This window comes from Xiphophorus hellerii, chromosome 9 (genome assembly GCF_003331165.1).
Source record: "Xiphophorus hellerii strain 12219 chromosome 9, Xiphophorus_hellerii-4.1, whole genome shotgun sequence".
Lineage (NCBI taxonomy): Eukaryota > Metazoa > Chordata > Actinopteri > Cyprinodontiformes > Poeciliidae > Xiphophorus > Xiphophorus hellerii.
In genome coordinates this window covers 17,452,164-17,471,443 of record NC_045680.1, presented here as the reverse complement: position 1 = coordinate 17,471,443, position 19,280 = coordinate 17,452,164, and the positions used below count along the sequence as shown (strand labels likewise).

Below are 19,280 nucleotides of genomic sequence, written 5' to 3'. Positions count from 1 at the left end.
CACGAAGGGTGTTGACTGCTGTCCAGGTCAGGAGATTTGGGGCCACGTTCAGGATTGAGACCATGCGTGTAAAAAGGGGTTCTCAGATTCATAGCTTCCCCTCACCAACATGCGTAGATCCTCAGGAGACGCAGCTCCTTCAGCGCTCAGACTCTGCGTCTCCACGGCAGCGTGGCAGTCTCCAGCTCTGACCAGACTTTGATTGATTAAAGTTCGATAATGGTGACTGATGGCTTCCCAACCGAGTCCAGACCCTTCCCAAGCATCAATACAGAGCAAACATTGTCAGGCTACTGAGCTCCACACTGGATCAGCTGAATTATAGTGGGCGGCTTTCATCAACAGCTCAAGTCTGAATAAAACAGTCAAAGAGAAACATACATTGTCTACAAAAGAAAGAAAAAGAAAATACACTATTAACTTACAGATTTGGAACCAAACTGCACACCATGACCACGTTGCAATTTATCTGAAACAGAAAGGCAAAATTAGCTAAAAATCAAATTTTTAGCAATGCTGCTAAAATAACCTACATTGGTTATGAAAGTTACAATTAAACATTTGTTTATTGTTGTTTTGTGATAGTCTCTTTTGCTTAAGTCTACCTATCTTTGCAACACCAGGATAACACATTTTGATATTAGGTGATTAAAAGGCCAAGCTTTCTGCTCAGATAGTGTTGCATTTATAAGGATGGTTACCTGCCAAAACTATAAAGGTCTGTGTTTCTTTTTTCTTTAATAAATACTTCCAAACAGCGAAATCTACTTTTTGTTTATTTTTTACAGTTCTTGGACTTATTTTTAACCTTGGTACATGTCGTCCTATATCTTGCATAAAACAGTACAAAATGAAACATAATGATAGAAAAATATATGCTATAGCAGTTTCTAACAAAGATGTTGTAGAAACTATTTTTCTTTTGATTGTAATCAGAAGCACATGTACAGCTGCTTCTCAGTTTCACATGAGAGATAATGTACTTTTTAAGGTTTTGCACAGAAACATATTACGTAATATAAGTAACATGTGAGATTATACATCATTTGTAATCTCCATCAAAAAAGTCCCTCGCTTTTACATGGAAACCTTTTGATCAAGAACTATAGCTACATGTGCTGGTTACAGGTTGCAGCATGTTGCACAATGAGAGATTGCAGTCTTACACATCTTTTATGTTTCCCAAAGTTATACCTCCTAATCTTGATCTAATGAAGCAATGTAAGTATTAGAAATACATAAGGGTTTGTCTTGTGCAAGTGGAAATATACCGTTATCATGGCTAGGAATGATGTATGCATTCAGGGTTATCCTGCCTCATAAGCTACATCCTGGTTGTACCAGGTTGGACACTATTTTGGTTCCAAAATTAAGTTTTTTTTTTTTTTTAGCATTTATCACCTTTGCTGTACATGCTAGTATCACTAAGCCACTGCAGATTTGTTAACTGCACATCCATGGTGTGAAGCTCCTGGTCCTCTACATTGCTAAGGTGCTGTGTTGCAATGAGATCTTGGTACTTGGTACTGAGGAGTCAAAAGTGTGCTAAAATATCCCCCACTCTATTACACCACCCAAACTATTGCTACTGAACAATAGATAGATTCATGGCTTAATGCTGTGTATGACAAATTCAAATTCCGGCCATTCCAGCTGAGTGTTGCAGCTGAAATTGAGATCAGGCAACATTTTTACAATCTGTTATTGTCCAGTTTTGGTGATCCTGTGCAAAATGTAGCCAGAGTTTCCTGCTAGTTGAAACGAGCAGCACTCGTTATTGTCTCCTGATGTCGTAACACATCTGCTTCAAGGTCTAAGGTGTTTAATGGTGTTATCCATCCATAGTTGTAGCAAATGGTCACTTGAGCTACTGTTGCCTTTCTATCAACACAAGCCAGTCTTCCAATTCTCTTTTCACATCTGGCTATTTTCTCCCTTTCTTCCATTCTCTGCTAAACAGAGAGATGCTTGTGTGTGAAAAATCCCATCAGATCAGCAATTTGTGAAATATTCAGACCATGACATCTGGCACCAACAAGCAGTCCAGTCAAAGTGACTTCAATTCTCTTCATTTTCAATTCAGATTTATTTTCAGGTTTGAAATTCAGTAAACTGTTTTCATGACATCTAGGTGAGTTCACAGTCTTAAAAACATCATACGGGTTTGTTTTGCTCAAAAATGGCCTTCAGTGCATATTAAGTTATATCTAGGCATACAGTTTACGCATAAAGATAGAAATTTAAACATTTTGTATCAGCAAGTGATACCCATCTTTGTGATAAGAAATTTTGGTAAACACTCTAAGAAAAAGGATGAAGTAGAAAGGTTAAAAAGATCAAGAGAGATGAGCTGAGTGTAGAGGGGGATATAAAAAAGTAATGATGGTAGAGCAGAGAGATGATGAAAGGATGTCAGATGCAAACTTTCTCTCTGCATCTAAGGTGAAGGTCAATGCACATAGCTGTACAGATTCTTAACTGTAATCCAACCTATTTAAAAATAGCTCCCTTATTCTCTGACATTTTGTATCTTTTCTTCCTTCATCTCACTACAAAGTAATTTTTCCCCTCAACACAAAGAATACAGTGTCCTCTAAAATACAGAAGATGTTGATGTTTGCACATTCCTTTCTCAATCACCATTCAACAAAACATGGAATAAAAAACTGAATCTTTGAGTAAATGAACCATTCCTCTAAAATGAATCACCTGCCCAAGCCAGTAAATGGAAAGACGCAATGTTCCATTTTATGATGAATATTTCTTAGAAATGCTGAACTTTCAAGCCAAGCCTTTTATTGTTCAGTTTTCATTGGCAAAACTGAATGTTACTTTAAAATCAATTATGTGTTTCTCCCTGTTGTTGACCAATAGTGGTAAGAAGATACCCCGTGTTTCTGGGTCGACCGCACCAAACATGGCTCAGACAAGAGCCTCTGCATATCCAGAGGATCATTCAGGTCAACCGGACTCTCTACATCGGTGCCAGGTACAAGAAATGCCAACACACACACACACACACACAGTTCTATGTATCCAATAACCAACTCTATTTTACGGTTATACTTGTGAAATTTGTGGGACCTTTGACATACAACACAGTGACTTGGTAAACCTTCTACTCATGTTAAACTGTGTTGCATTTCCCCTGTTACATTTCCAAATTTCTTTTTATGCTATTGGGATATTATGTGATTGTACAGCACAAAGCAGTCCATAACTGGAAAGTAAAATGAAGATTACACAAAGTTTCAAATTAGTTTTACAATTTAAAATTCAGAAAACTGTGGCAGCTTGATCTGAACCATTCCTTTGAAGCTCTGGCGATGTTTTTGACATTTAAGGGTCATTATTATGCCAGAACCTCTGCCCAGTCCCAATACCTTTTGCAAGATTTTTGGGGGGATGGCTTTTTTGCTCCATCTATTCTCTTATAAACTCTGACTAGCTTCTCTTCCCATGCTCTAGAGAAGTATTCCCACAGTATGATTCTGCCACCACCAACTTTCACCATGGGCATTTGTGTGCAGGGTTATGTTCAGTTGAGGTTTTCTGCCACACTTATGCATATGGAAGGAGTCTTCATGGCAGCACAGAGTGCCTTTAGAAAGTTTTCTATTTTTGACGTTCTTCTGTAAAGGCAGTTTTGTGGAGTGTATGACTAACTTTTGACAAAATATGAAAGCATTCTTTGTCCGGATGAACACAATGGCTTTTTATGTGGCAGAATATGTTCATTACATTCTGCGCTGCTGAGTTGTTTATTTTCACAAGGCTTTACTCTTTGAGTTTTGCTTTTTTTCCCCCCTCTTCTTACATTTCCTGTTTTCACTACTGTCTTGAGTGTGTGACTGCAAGTGTTCTGAAATGTTTCATCAGTTCAAGTCTAAAATATCTCTGACATCTGACTGCACATAAGTTTCTCCAAATCAAAACTTCTTAGGCCTTCAAAGAACAGCTGTATTTACTCTAAGATTAAGTTATGCACAGGTAAAGTTTTATTTATCTTATTTTGTGAAAGAACTTGATTGAACCGGATTTTATTTATGGGGATTGTTAAAGTTGGTTTCAAACGCAAAGCGCTCTACACATGTAAGACTGTTTATTAAAATCATTAATCATTTTCCACGTTGCTCCTGCTACGTTAAAATCCAGTAGCGTACATCAAACTTTGTTGTTTTAGCAACAAAAAACTGTGAAAAGGTTCAAAGGCATGTAGATGTTAAAGAAGATGTAGCTCAAATGTTCAGTTTCGTGCCGTGATTGCATTTTTCAGCAGGTATGTCAAGTATCAATACCTCATTTATTGGTATTTTATTCCTCACAGTCATTAAATGTTATTGGATTACCCAAACACTTAAGCAAACTGCAGTGTTAGCATTTATGTGAAAGCTTTATGAACTGTTAAATCTTACCCTTAGATCCACCTCTGCACAGCATCTTGGTCAATCTGATATGAGAAGGTAAAACCATTATTTTTCTACAGTCACACAGCTTGTGGAAGCCCATATGCATGAGGTTTCAACCCCGCTGAGCCAGGAGACTTATGTTCCTCCCACCTTGTCAGGCAGTGACGAGGTGTGACAAACATGCAGGATTCTAAAGGGCTGTATTTTACCTCCAGTTGTCATCTTTTCCTCACCCCAAGTATGTTATTCTCAGTGACCAGTGATCCTGCAGAAACACAGTAAGTTAGACTAAAAGGAAAACTCAGGCGATGTTGAGCAAAAACATAGTGGTGCAATGCGAACGACTGTAAGTAGGAATAGTCAGACAGGCTTAGGTTCTGCATTTGAGCAATATGTAAAACTGCACTGATTTAATCCCCAATAAAGAAAGGTAATGGTCGCTAACCATTCCTTAGTGACACGGTTCTTAAAGTCACAGCTGTTGTCAGACTCCTCTCACATCCTCACAGTAATAGAAACCTTGCAGCCTTTAAATGTTAAAATAGGTGTTAGGAGCCAACTAACCTTTCACACGTCTCATAATCTGTCGTAGCCCATCCAGAATAATGAGTGCGGTCCTTTTCGAAAGGACATGTGTCTCAAATCGCAAATGCCACTCCTCATTTACAAAAAATCTGGGCCAGTCCGGGTGCACCTTTTCTTTGACCAACAAATGGGAGGTCAAGTATGTTCTTGTTTTGTCTCAGTGGAATGATGTTCTCCACATGTGTATAAGTCTGTGGAATGTGCTGATCCTGAGCAAACCGCCGCCATGGTGGTCAAGACTGAAGGCAAAGGACAAACAGCTCATTGTAGTTTAAATGGCAACAGTACATCTTCAACATCTGAGAAAACAAGCATCAGCTGGACTAAATTTGACTGGATAAATGGTATTATAATTCAAACCACGATCTACTTTTCCTGATCAAGAAAAAGAAGTTGGTGTTTTCCAAAAATAAAGAGACGCTGTGGTTGAGGAAATGACCCAGTCCCCTGCCCCCAGCTGGTCCCACCTCACTCCTGGGACGTGGTAGTAAATTTATCAAACTATGTAACATGGTTGCAGCCATTCTGTCTGCACTGAGACGGCCCATGAGCTAACACACGCATGTTTTTAAACAGACTGCTAATAAAACTGTCTGAGGCAGCCAAAGCTACTACTGTCTGAAGCTCTGTGCTAAAATATAACCAGAACCATGAACCCTGTTGCAAAATGTTCACTTTGATTTACAGCAGTAAAATTTTTTACTAAGCAGGTAATGGGATATCAATGTTTCTACCAAGCTCATGATAGTAAAATACTCTACTGCCTCAGCAGCAATAAATATGAGGCAAGAGGGCAAAGGTATAGTAGTTTTTTAAAAAATACCTGGTTACGGATTTGTTCTTTTTTTTTCCATTTGGTCACTTAATTTAGCCACATTTGTCGATGTTTAGTCATGAAGAGGCTGTTAAAGGTCACACCAAGGCATCTCAATCGGATTTAAGTACAGACTTTTACTAAGTTAATCCAACTCTTCTTTTTTGTAGCCATTTGTTGCAGGATTTGCTGCAAATCATTGTTCTGCTGCATTTATGTGCAAGTCCTGCGGGTGCACATAAACTTAAGGTCACAAACTGATGACAAGATGTTCTTCAAGGATTCATGATTCCACCAATAACAGCAAGTTATCCAGGTCCTAAGCAGCAAAGCATCATCGCTTTTGTTTGTTTAGTCCACAGAATACTTTTGAAACATTTTGCGGATTATTAAGGTGTCGTCTTTTGTTTGTTTGTAGATTTTATTTGTTCTTTCTGGTCAGAAGTGGTTTTGGTTTTGGGGCTCCCACATGGAAGCTTTTTTGCCCAGCCTCTTTCTCACTGTTCAGTCATGACCTCTGACCTTAACTGAGCGAAGTGAGGACTGCGGTGCATCAGATGTTGTTCAGGATGAGCTTTTTGTTGGCTCTTGGTGGTCATCAACCCTGAGAAATGTAATTTCGCTTAATGTGGTTCACTGGAGTCCCGAAACCTTAGAGGTTTCTCTATAACCCCCTTCAAACTGACAGATGTTAACTTTACTTGTCATCTCTTCTAGCATATCTTTGTATTAGTAGATGATGTAATACTTTTTGAGATGTTTTTGCCTAGTTGATGTTTTTAAGCAGGCTTGCTTTGAGTCATTTTGTTATTCTACAGGTATGGAGATACCAAGAAAGAGAGAGAAAACCGTGACCTATTCATTTTTTTTAATTTAAGCTTGAAAGAAACAGATACATGTGTGAATGTGTGTGTATGCCAAGATGGCAACAGAGTGTTAAAATGTATAATGCATATATAATTATCTGTAGTGGCAGGGTATAGCTGCCAAAAGCTCCCACAGAGAGCACAGCCTGATAAGACGCCCCAATCATCCCTGAGTCCTGTCACTGTTAGCATAGCTGCTCCTGAGACTGCAAGCGGAGCTAAATCCCTGCTGTAAGCACCTGCTGAGAGAAGCTACCCCTCCCTGCTCTATTTCCAGCCTTCCTAAATGAAATTAAACTATGTATTTGCCTGCTGCCAGGTGGGAGTAAGCACCTTGCTGCGTTAAGCCCTGTTTCATTGCTGTAAAGATGAGCAGCTGTGGCTGCTGTGGGCTCCAGCTCTCACTCAGATCCGAAAGGCTAATCCATGCAAATATTAGCCACTTTAAAAGTGTTTATATTTGACAATATAAAAGGACAAAGCCAACTACTGTTCCAGTTGTGCAATGACTTTAACTGTGTGTGAGTCTGCTTGAACTGCTGTCTCACTTCCAGGCTGGAGGTCGGTTATTAGCCCACAGACGTTGACCTCAGATGTCAACAGGGGTCCTGCTCTGGTCACAGTCAGGTCAAATGCTTCATGGCAGACGGCTACAATGAAACTTGGTTGGTATAAACACTGGAAAGCCAGGAGGTCCCAGCTGCCAGTCTGACGGAGCTGACAGAAGTCTAGTCTGACTTCTAATGCAGACAGAAGTGTGTTTGAAAGACAGACTCACACAGGTGATGTGAGGACGCCCACATTTTATAGTGTTGAATTTTAGCAACATGGATGTTTTGTGTTCTTTCATCACAATCAGTGCTGAAATTCAGGATTATTTTAATAAAATTCTATAAATGAAAGTTTTTCAATAGCATAGTCTTTAAAGACTGCAAATACAGCTACTCTGACATCAGCAATACTTATTTTCTTTTTTAGTTCCTTCATCATCAAGAAGGTAAAGACAATTGAAAAAAGTCGTAATACTAAAGGAAGGATTGGAGTATGTTTGTCCTCAAACATCTCCTAACCCTTTATGTATTGTTGTGAATGTACTGTATGTATTGTGTTTTTGTGCTTTTTTTAAATTAGTTTTTATTGTTGTTGATAGCTTCGCAGAATACAAGATTCTGTCTAACAAACAATTCAAGACCTAAAATTGAATGATTTTTATCTTCAATTTTAAACACAACACTGTTAGTCGGTCTAACACAGATTCAATCCATCCTTGTTCTATTCATTAGAGTGACTTCTTCTCCAGTGTACTAGAAAGTATTTCTGCAGCTCACACACTGAACTGCAGTGCAGCAGCTACTAAAGACAGGAGAGCCAAAAAAGAAAAATGTGAGGCTTTAGAGGTCTTGACCTCAGCTCTGCTGCTGTGTGGCTGAGCTAAAAGAAGAAGGTTCATGAGGTGGTCAAGTAAAAATTTAGGAAATGCTGACAGTTTATCTGGAGCAAATGTTGACTTTCTAATACTGAGGTCGGAGGGGTTGAGGCCATTAATAATGTGAGGCAGGTAATGGGGACACGCATGTTATGAATACAAAAACAAGGTCTGACAGAGTGAAATATGAAACTTGGTGTAAAATCTTAGACCAAACTGAGCTAATGAGGATGAGAGGAGCCAGGGCTCTTCCAAGAGGGAAAGCACGCCCTACCTGGGCTTAACTAAACATCTGGTTAATAGCCTCCAAATACATAAATACTCAACGGTTCAACAAGAGGGCCTTAAGAAATTATCCTGCAGTATCTATGTTGTAGTTAATCTAGGTAGGACTGGTTTAATTTTCTTAAAGACTAAAACAAGGAGTTTCAGGGCATGTTCTATAAAGTCCTTTTGGCCAGGAAACACTGAGTTACTTTCTTGAAAAGGGAGATTACTCTCTACTACAATTTATTTCTAAGATGTCTTTTAAACAAATGCTCACACAGTCTTTCTAATTGAGATTCAATTACCGAACAACTTAGGTGAGCCATTTGAATCCCTGCTCACGTAATGTAGTGAATTTTTGCTCTTTTAGAAACATACTTTTTTTTAAATCAAATGTTATAGGGGCAAAAACTCGCATCACAGTTAAGTTAATTGGTCAGATTATCGTTTCTGTGATTTTCTTGCCTTTCATTCCCTTACAAATTTGTCCCCACTAATTTTCATAATAATTACATGGCGTTTTAAAATAAGTTTAAAGGAAAAATAATTTAATAAAGATAAGAGGAGTTTATTTTTTTCCCCCATTCAATTCTATTATTTAACCAGACCCAGAGTTTGTGAGTCATTTGTATTGTTCAGACAGCGTGGAAAAGACTGGAAGAGCTGTCTGAGGGTGGTTCTGCTATGAAAACAAATATGCCTTGTAGTTTAGAAGAATATTATTTTTTGTAGATTGACACATGTGATTTCTCACACTTCCATTGACTACTTCACAGATCACAAAATGTTTCTTGGTTCAGTCTTTAACTTAATATTTTTAACATTTTCAAACCACAACGGCTGCATGATTTTACTGAGCTCCATTCACTGTATTTATTCAGATGCAATGCTGAGGCAGCCTTGGAGAGATTAGCCCCGACTCTCGGCTCTACACCATTTTGAGACTTTGACCTGTTAAGCAGGGGGTTCACTGAGCCAACACATCTTTACCCCTGAGCTCTGCAAGGCTGACTAAGGGTGGTAATCTTCTAACAGAACAGGAAATAAAGATAAATTATTCAGGAGAATGATGGCACATGCAGTCTCAATAGAAACTCCTAAAGTTTTCTCGTTTAATTAAATCCGGTGTAAATCCACACATAACTCTCGATGTTCGCTCTCAGTTTTTAACAGGATTCACATATGTAGTACACAGAGATAACCTCTCCGTCTGTCTGAGGAAAGGTGAAAGCAAGAGCAAACATGCAGCACAGATGAGAGACAGCGCTGGATGAGAAACGGGATCGATACCGCAGCACTAACATGGCTATCGGAGATTTACAGATAAGGCCATTCGGAGCTCGGCCTGTGCTCAGCTGAAGCCCACACTTCAGATCCATCCCAACAGATACGAAGGCCTTAATCAATATGCAAACGACGGCTGTTATCTGCCCAGCATAACTCTTGTTTGGTCGGCATTTTTCACAGGAACATCCAAGGTTGCCATACAATTAGCTAGGGATTAAAAGTGCAATAAAGCGGCATTTGGAGTTTTGTGAATTTATTCATGGTGTTAGGATTTTAGGCTATGTGTGGGCAGCATGTGAGGGTGTGAAAGCCTCAGTGTAACCACTTGATTAAATCATTCATTAATTCAATTACAGGCTTTTCAGTATGACTGATAAGTCTGAATTGGGAGGCTGAGCAGAAAATTCAAGGCAGCGAGTTAAGTTTAATGATCAGAGGGAAAAGTTGAGAGACGAAATATGAGACTTTGCAACTTAGTCTGGTATCATTTCTCATATGATTGCAGACAAGTGGAAGACCATAAAGCTCTGATCTGAAGGTCTGTCTGATAAATTTGATTTAATAAATAAATGTTGCTGATTTCTGTGCTTTGCAGTTGTGCAAAATTCTGCAGAACTTATAAATATTCTCCTTCTAAGTTTTTATGCACATCAGTTTCAGAAATAACACCCTAACCTTTTAACAATTTGTCACATTGCAATCATCACCTTCACAACACAGACTTGTACAGTGTCTGAAAAAGGATACACAGCGGTAGCGGGGGGGACATCATGCTGTGAGTTTGTATTAAATGTGTGGTTTGGAATTATTCCAAAAACACTAAGATACTGAGCTTGCAATAATATCCATTTTCTACTCTTGCATAGACAGGAATGTTTGATGGTCTGCTTAATGTAGCCCTGTGCCTTTGAAACCGTGGATAATGCTGTACTGATGAACTCAGCTCAGTCACCTTCTCTCTCTTTGTCTTTCTGTGCAGGGATGATCTTTTCCGGGTGGAGATGGACAACAGTGCTGGGGATGAGATGTTTTACAGCAAAGTACGTCTCCTGGACAGACACACGTAGCATTTACAACCTCTGTAGAGATATTGCTTTATGTCTGCAGAGACATGCATGTGAGGCTCATGAACTGAGATAATTTGGGTCTCTTTTCCTTTACAGAAAAGAACATGGGAGTCGAACAAAAATGACATCAGGATCTGCAGGATGAAGGGCAAACATGAGGTAAGACATAGTTCCTTCATACATTTCTCTTATATTTATACATTTTAAAGTCTCGCAGGGATTTTGCAGTCAACTGTTCACAAATCCAACAGCTAATGAGTCTCATCAGAGAGCCTAGTCAAAGTTAAGCTCAGTTTTGCTTGGATTCATGATGAGCTATCTGATATAGTACTGTGTGCATTGGTCCAGTTTGTTCTTTTCCTTATATTTGCAAATAAGTCAATATGAGATTATCATTTCATAATAACCATGAGTAAAAATTTCATGGCCCCACGGTTTTTAAGCAAAAGATTTTAAACAAAAATGATTTGACTACTTCTATTTAAAACCAAACAGAAGCAAATAATCCTACAGCTGTTCAAATAATAATGAAAAACATATTTTATTGTTATCTAGCTAGCTAGTATTTGATTAGATAGCTAATATCTGATAATTAGCTAAACAGCGTGATGGATGTCACTTTTTTCGTTTAGTTTCCTCATAAGAGAGTGGTGTAGTCTTGTTTGAGTCGGACCACTTTCTGCTGCATTACCACACGTTGATCACCTTCTCTGGCATCTCACTGAAAAGTCTTTATCTTGTAGGAACAGCATGATGGACATTTCTTAACCTATTTAAAATTTTAACTTTTTAATACCTTGGAGCTGGAAATTGGTCTATGCCTAATTGAGGATTTGATTTCTGTAATTAAATTCAATCTCCCCAGAAGATGCTACATTCCTAAATGATGAGAGAGAGAAAAAATCTGTTCTACTTGATTTAATGACATGCCTCATGCTAAAGGCAATCCTGCAAATGTAGAAAAGATTAGTAACTAGTGCTTATTATAAGTTCTATTAAACTAAGGTGTCTGTCTAAATTAAAACTAATAGGGATAAAAAATTTATGCTAAAATATCAGCAATTTTGGAGAAGACTGGCAGGCACTTAATTTTTTCATTATGTTTAATTTGGCATGCTGTTTTACCTCTCAGCAAGCTGTTTCTTTAGTGGAACAAGTTTCTAATTTATTGATCGTTATCTTGCACCTACAAAATAAATAAACTTTTGTGTAAAAAAAAATCAGCTTTCATTATTTTGTTTGAATAATTTGTATAATGCATTTGAAGAGTGCCTGTTGAAACCACAGCATGCATTATCCATACTAAAAAACACAGTTTCGAGTGTAAATTGATCTATGGAAGTCCTATTTTTTTATGAGCCACTCACTCACACAGGAAGGAAATAATAAAATAATTTTTTTCTGCTTAAAACTTGTCCCTCCATCGTGGGTTAACACCGCGGTTTTTGTCCTCACTAACTGTACGTGGGTGTCAAAAAACCAGTGTGGCGAGGAAGAGACGGGGTGATATGTCCCAATAGCGGCCAGCAGCCCACGCCTGAATACCTCTTATATTTCCAGCACTCATAATCCGCGCTGCCGTCTGCCACACATAAACAGCGCATGTTAAGCTCATGTGTGCGAGTGGTTTCATGCAGGGGTTGATGAATGTGGTTGAAGGGGGCCACATGGACTGTCTCCCCCTCAGGCACAGAAAAAAATGACTTATTTAACACAGCGAGAGAACACCTGACATTAAATCTGTGTGAGACAGTGCCAAAAAGGAGGCACAATGGAGGATCGAGGGACTGAGACAAAAAGCTGAAGCTCAGAGGAGGGAAGAGGCGGGGAGGGTGTGAGTCCCTGCTGGCCGACCCTGAGGAGGGCTGTGGGGCTGACGGAGATATGAAAGGTCTTCTTGCCCCTAATGACTGGGCTGCCTGCTAATGCCGTGAGTCACACAGCAACGCGAGGAAGATAAGAACACTGCCAGGTCCTTTCAGTCAGCTCTCCGAGGGCTCAGACGCTTTTCAATGGTTGCCCATAGAAATGCATAGATTTATGTAAACCTTCAGTCACTTTAAGGTCAACGTTTCTTGTTATTTTCCACATGAAATCTTTCTTTTAAACACTTATGTTTGATAAAATACTGCAGAAATATTCACATTTAAAAACACAGCAAAAAGAAAATATGTTAACAATGAAAGTCATTGTTCCTTCCATAAAAGATGATGTGATTAAGTTCTGTTGTCACTTTGCTGAAAATTTTAGACTAACAATAGTTAGTTCCAATTTCGGAGTGCAGATTAAAAATGTATTTATGTTCTAAATTCACCACTGCCACCAAAATTTAAATTTACCTCTTGCATATTTTTTGAGAAAATTGTGAATTTTATTGTTTATTCAGTTCACTTCAACTTAAGAAATACCTTATAAACCGCAAAGGAAAATGATTAATCTAATAGGATATGTGGATATGTGATATGTCGAGGTTTAAGGCATAATATCAATTGAGAAAAAAAGAGCTATTTATTCAATTTAAAGATAATGTCTGCTCTGTAAATGTAACTACATTAAGAGATCAAACTTCACAGTTAACATGGAGTCACACAAATCCAACACGAATCCTACAAAATGGTACAAACACAGCAAAGGATTTAAGCTAGAAACTGTTCTTAAAAAATAAAATTGGTGACTCTTCTGTATGAGGTAGCTGAAGTTTATTTAAAAAGTTTGCAGCTTGCAGCAGCTGTTCACCTCCAGATAAGACACAATTTAATGTTGCCAGAATAAGCTCTGCTCAGTTCATTAATGTTCAAACCAGTCTGTTAGCTCGCAAACTTCTCAAAACATGGTAATGGCAATCGTTAACGTTTTTTATTCTGAATGGGTTCATGCAAAACATGTTTACAGTTAACAAGATCATTTTAAACCAGATATTTTCTCTCTGATTGAAAATGGGACAGGAAAGATGGTGAAAAGATAATATAATTATGTAAAAAGAGTACATGGTGAAAAATAAACTTTTTTTATTGACATTTTTAAATATAGCCTGTTGAAAATGTGTATAGTTCTTAAAAATCAATCAAAAATCTTTATTCACATTGCGACAGTCAAACTTATAATTGCGGGCCAGGTTTTGCCAGGCTGGAAGGGATCAGGGTCATCACCCTAATCTTTGGCTCCCACTATGCTTTCTCCATCACATTCAAGTTAGGACTTTTGCTACATTCTGGTTAGATGAAGCATATAAGTCAAAGATTAGTGCCATGCCTCTATTCCAGCCTCTCTGCAATGGCATCCCATATTCACTTTGCCTGCCAGCATCGTACACTCAGCTATTATGTACTGGACTGTCTCAGGGGAATCTTTGCACAGTCAGCAGCACCTATTGCTTCTGTTTCTGAGTTTCTGCTTTAAGTGCCTCCATAGGCTCCTTAACTTAAAACGCTTATCATGATAAGCTTTGGCAGTCCAATATATGTATTATAAGGGCTTAAATACATAGAGTTACTGTGGAGCAGACAAATGACGATTTTACAATCAATTCAGTTTTACAACAGAAAGTATAAAAGTTACATTTGTCTACAGCAAAGCATGTATGTTCAATACACCTGAAGCCAAAGGTTCCAGCTGTGTCCAATAAATATCTGATTGTTGCATAAGGTGAATCTCAGTGTATTCACATACATGACAAAGCATATGAGAATGGTTTCTACTCTACAGACTGCGAACCTGGACAGCCAAATTCAACAAGTTCTAAAATACTTTCCTAGGACTTTTGAAAATATGCAAAAATTATGTAAATATGCACACAAAGAGATCTCTGACGTTACATCAGACAAATTAAGGATAGGCCTATATGAAATTTATAGGTGAACAATAAAAAATATTTTTTTAATTATGATTTTTCTTGCACAATTACATAAAAAGCACGATGTGTGCAGCTTTTACATTATATTAATGTGAGTATTTAAATTTCCTGGAAGCTTTATTCCTTTTTATAAGTATGTTAATTTAAAAGACAAAACAGTCAGTCTTACTTAGTGCATACACACAAACAATATGCATCATCTGTATTATCATAAACTATAACACCAAAGTTCAAGTATGTATATATTTGAGCATTTATACTTCAAAGTTAGTTTTTCTAATATTCTTTCTCATTCTGTCCATCCTAAACAAGTTTTTTTTCTCCTAATCTCCCAGAATCAAGGCTGTCGTTTTATTTATACCTTCCTTGTCTTCACTTCTCCTTTTCGCCCTCTGAAAATATCCTGTTCTGCTTGGAGGAAGGTTGTGTCAGATGTGATACACTTGCCACCTCAGAATTGGTTTTGTAATTAAATATTTCTGCTTGGCTGATCAGGAAGGACACAGTATTCTGCCTTAATTAGGCTTAAGATTCAATATCCTATGTCTCCTGCTGTTTTCCTCTCATTGTGTTGACCAAAGGATTGTTGCCACAACCGGCCTCACTTACCATTCCTACAGATCAGTTTGTTCCTTGTCACAGTCTCCTTCTTTTGCATCACTGGTATTTGATTGTCTCTTTCTGTCATATCTTCTCCTTGTTTCATTTTTTCCCCTTCCACTCCTATAGAAGCAAGAAATGAAATACAATGGCTCAATGCCAGCATCAAGCAATGACGGCAGGCATTTGCATGCAAACACAGTCATGCACTTCTAAAGAGTGGTTGGGCATTGCTATAACCAGCACTTAGCAAGATTGTTTAATCAATATTGCCTTGATCAAGCTCTTGGGTTTTAAATTGTCGAACCAAAGCACATTTTCTTGGTTTGAGCATGGAAAAACAAATCAGTTTCTTTGCTGTTTAATGGCCGCTAAATAATAAATGTTGCCTTGCTGCAAGAAGGTTCAAGGTTTGAGTTTGCATGTTCTCCTTGTTGTTCTCTCCAAGTACTCGCACAGTCCATAGACATGAGATTTAGGGCTATTGGTTTCTCCTTCGTCTTACTTTGTTCTTAGATATCAGTGTCTGTGCCTGGTTGTTAGTATGTCTCCAAGTTGCTCTGCGAGCAACCGGTGACCTCCAGGGTGAACCACGCCTCTTACCCACTAACCACTGGTGAAAGACCCCACCACGTCCTCTTTAGTAAAGTGGGTATAGACCAGGGGTGTCAAACTCCAGTCCTCGAGGGCCGGTGTCCTGCAACTTTTAGATGTGCCTCTGCTGCACCACAGCTGAACAGAATAATTAGGTCATTAGCAAGGCTCTGGAGAACTGATCTACACAAGGAGGAGGTAATTAAGCCATTTCATTCCAGTGTTTTGTACCTGTGGCACATCTAAAAACTGCAGGACAGCGGCCCTTGAGGACTGGAGTCTGACACCTGTGGTATAGACGATGAATGGATATTATGAATGCCCTACCAGCTCATTGTTACTTTTGTTTGAGTGACACCCAAGTCAGAAAATGTTAAAGGGGCAATTGTGTGTTTTTCAGGCACCTTGTGTGATTTTATAGCACAATATAGTAACTGTTACCTTCAGCAGTTATGGAAATGGTGTATATATTAAACATGACGTAAAGGAAATTTTACTTCGTAATTTGACACCTTGAAATTGTCCTTTATCTCTTTAAGAAGCAACTTCTTTTTCCAACACTCCACCTCCAACATATCATTATATCAATTCTCTGCCAGGATGCCATTTGCAACTCAGGAGCGTTGGACTGTGAAATTGTTTGCATGATGAGCTCAGCAGACTCGAAGTTTCACCGGGTGTTTGATAATTGCTGCTGCTGCTAGTCTGGAGGAGCTGAGTGAGGGAGTCATGAGGGATGTGTGCTCTGTGAGGCGGAAGCTCGATGGGGGACGGCAGCTCAGAGGAGGAGCTTTGGGTAAATAGGCAGCACATTGTATGACCAAGCAGCAAGACCCCCAAAGGGTTGTCATGGGAGATTCAAGAATTTATCAAACATGCATGAAAGAATCAAAGCAACAGTTCAGGTACTTTTTTGATGAGACTACAACTTTATAACATGAAACTCAAAAAGTTCAATTTACACAACATCTTCCCCCATTTAATGAAGTAACTTTTACATTTGAATTGAGATGTTTACATACACTAGATCTTTTATCGTCATTGTCTGACGTTGCATCAGACAAAAGGTTTCCTGTTTTTGCCCAGTTATGATTAAAACACTTACAAAATGATGATGCTATGGCATTGTAAGCTTCTGAGTTATTATCCACAGTGAAATCAGTTCCGTACTGACTGTAGTTTAACTTATGAATAAATAGAGACGCTATAAACTCATATAAACTCACTTCATGTTTTTTCTTGAGCAGCTGTATTTTATCTGCCATACATCCATTCCAAAGTTACAACACCAACTCCAAACAAAATTTAGACAATGTTATTTTGTCTGTGGTGCAGTGTTGACAGTGTTACAAATCTTTAAAGTGTCTCAAGTGTTTTTGCCTCATTAGCTCTGAAAATAAACCCCGAGGAATATCAAAGTTTGTGGATGCTATTATTCTTGTTCAAAATTCTAAAACCTTCTCTATTAAATAAAGGTGAGAATGGCATTCCAATATAATATATGTCCTCTTATTTCACTGCCTTCTTTCTGTAATGTGTGCAGAAAACTGTTTTGCTCTGTCTTTTTAAAAATTGCTTTGAAATCCCTGGAAAGCATGTCATCTCAAAGGCAGCTTAACTTGATCTAAAATCTCAGCGTGCTTTCGCGCAATAACACCACAATTACAGAAGTTTAAACGAGCTTTGCCAAGGGCAAAGAGAGTCATGGAATACTGATTTATTCTTTGTGATGGCCCATTACAGATGCTCCAAAGTCCAGGGAAATCCAAGCCACCTCCAGAGAAGGTTAATAGGAGGCTTTTTTATTGCACAGAAGAGTTTTAAGTAATGTTTGTGGACATGACTCCATTTCATAGCTTAAAGGTATGAAATACATAGCTTGTATTTGTATTTCCTTCAAATTGTTAAAATAAAAATCAGGTTTTCTTTAATAATTCTTGCTCATAAAACTGCTTAAAATCTAATTAATGATGTGACGCTGCTTGCAAAATTAGAGATCACTGGTGTCCATGTTCTATTAATCCTTTTTCCATTTTGTTTTTATCTCGCTCTCTGACCTTGTGTATCTGAAGCATAAATATAATATATAATCCATGTCTGGTGTTAGCATCTGCTGCAGCCAGACTCCTGTTGTCATGCAACATGTAAACCCATGAATATTTTAGTAAAAATGTCTTTAAAGAGCGCTTTGTGACACTAATAATAAATTATGACACTTATATTGAGATGACAATATAGTCGCAACATATTAAGGAGTATTAGTAGAGCTTTGCACTTTGGTTCTACGTATAAATGTGCTGCAGGTTTAGAAGCAAGCTTCATTCTTTCGGTGCACTTGAGTCCCAAGTCGAATGGAACATACCAAAAATTTTCAGTATTGTATTGTTACACCCACATACCAGAACACTGTCTTTTTTTGAGGTTTTTGAAAGCTCTAAAGCTTTAACAGTTGGCCTTTCTTTATTTATACAAGTACTTTGCAAAATTCTTCTTTTACTTTTATGGGATGGATGTTTGTTTTCCACAGGAAGTTTGGCCATTAAGGGTCTGGCTGACCTACCTGGAAAACTCTTCTGATTTCTTCTCTTTTCCCTCCTTTTCTTCACTTATCATCACATCTCCACTACTCCGTCGTTCCTCCCTTCTCACTCTTCCTCTTGCGACTGATTGTTTGTTCTTGGCCTGTGGTCAGTTTAGTCAGAATTACTGTCAAACAGTAAAAAGGGGTTTCAGAGGGATGTAGATTAGCTTTAACATGCTGAGTAAGACCACAGCACTTGGAACAGCACATTGCTGCTGAATTAGTACCTCTGATAATCTATCCCCCACCCACGCCCGTACACGCATAGACTCACGCTGTGCTCCTGCGACAGAGCGTCGCTCTGTTTTCAGTCAGAATTATGCATCAGGGATTGTTTTTGTTTTTTTTCTTGAAAATGACAGACCTGTCCTCAATGAGCAGAGAAGTGGTTTTCAGAAAGGGCTTTGTGTGTATGTCTATTGTGTACACAGTATGAGTTCATGTGTGTGGGAGAGTTCTGGCTCATAGCTGCTCTTGGGAGAACAGCACGCACCTTGAACGTCAGGGGACCAGCCAGGCATGTAATGGAAACTTTGGAGATTTAGAGAAGCTGCTTGCTAAAAAAAAAAAAAAAAAAACAACCCGCCAATGTTCTCCCTCAAATGACTCCTACTGTGTGGGGTCATCATGATAACGTGGGGACATTTTATTATGTTTCATCACATAACAAATATGTAGTTGTTACTCCCTAAAGAGTTAAAACAATGTAAGCCAAATGTTTTACTGTCATAAACAGTGTTGTAACTTTGTTACTTTTAAAACAGGAATGCTGATTGCTGCCGTAGGTAAAACACATAAAGGTTTTTTGTCTTTCTTCTCGTCATTAGGACAAGCTTCAAGTCCAGGCTTTGGTCAAATGAAAAGCTGTTTATCATCTAATAGCAAAAGGTTTAGTTCCAGACAATAGATGAGAAGCAGATGCTAAAGTTGG

The 19,280-nt window shown here is 38.4% G+C and overlaps 1 protein-coding gene across 2 annotated transcripts in view; it reads left to right on the top strand.

Annotated features, from left to right (window-relative positions):
• The window catches only part of sema6bb (sema domain, transmembrane domain (TM), and cytoplasmic domain, (semaphorin) 6Bb), a 171,443-nt gene that overhangs the window by 79,611 nt on the left and 72,552 nt on the right, over positions 1-19,280 (top strand). For both annotated transcript variants that reach the window (XM_032572026.1, XM_032572025.1), the window contains 3 exons: positions 2,875-2,989; positions 10,634-10,694; positions 10,818-10,880. In XM_032572026.1, coding sequence (XP_032427917.1) covers positions 2,875-2,989; positions 10,634-10,694; positions 10,818-10,880 — 239 coding nt within the window. The remainder of the gene's footprint in view (positions 1-2,874; positions 2,990-10,633; positions 10,695-10,817; positions 10,881-19,280) is intronic.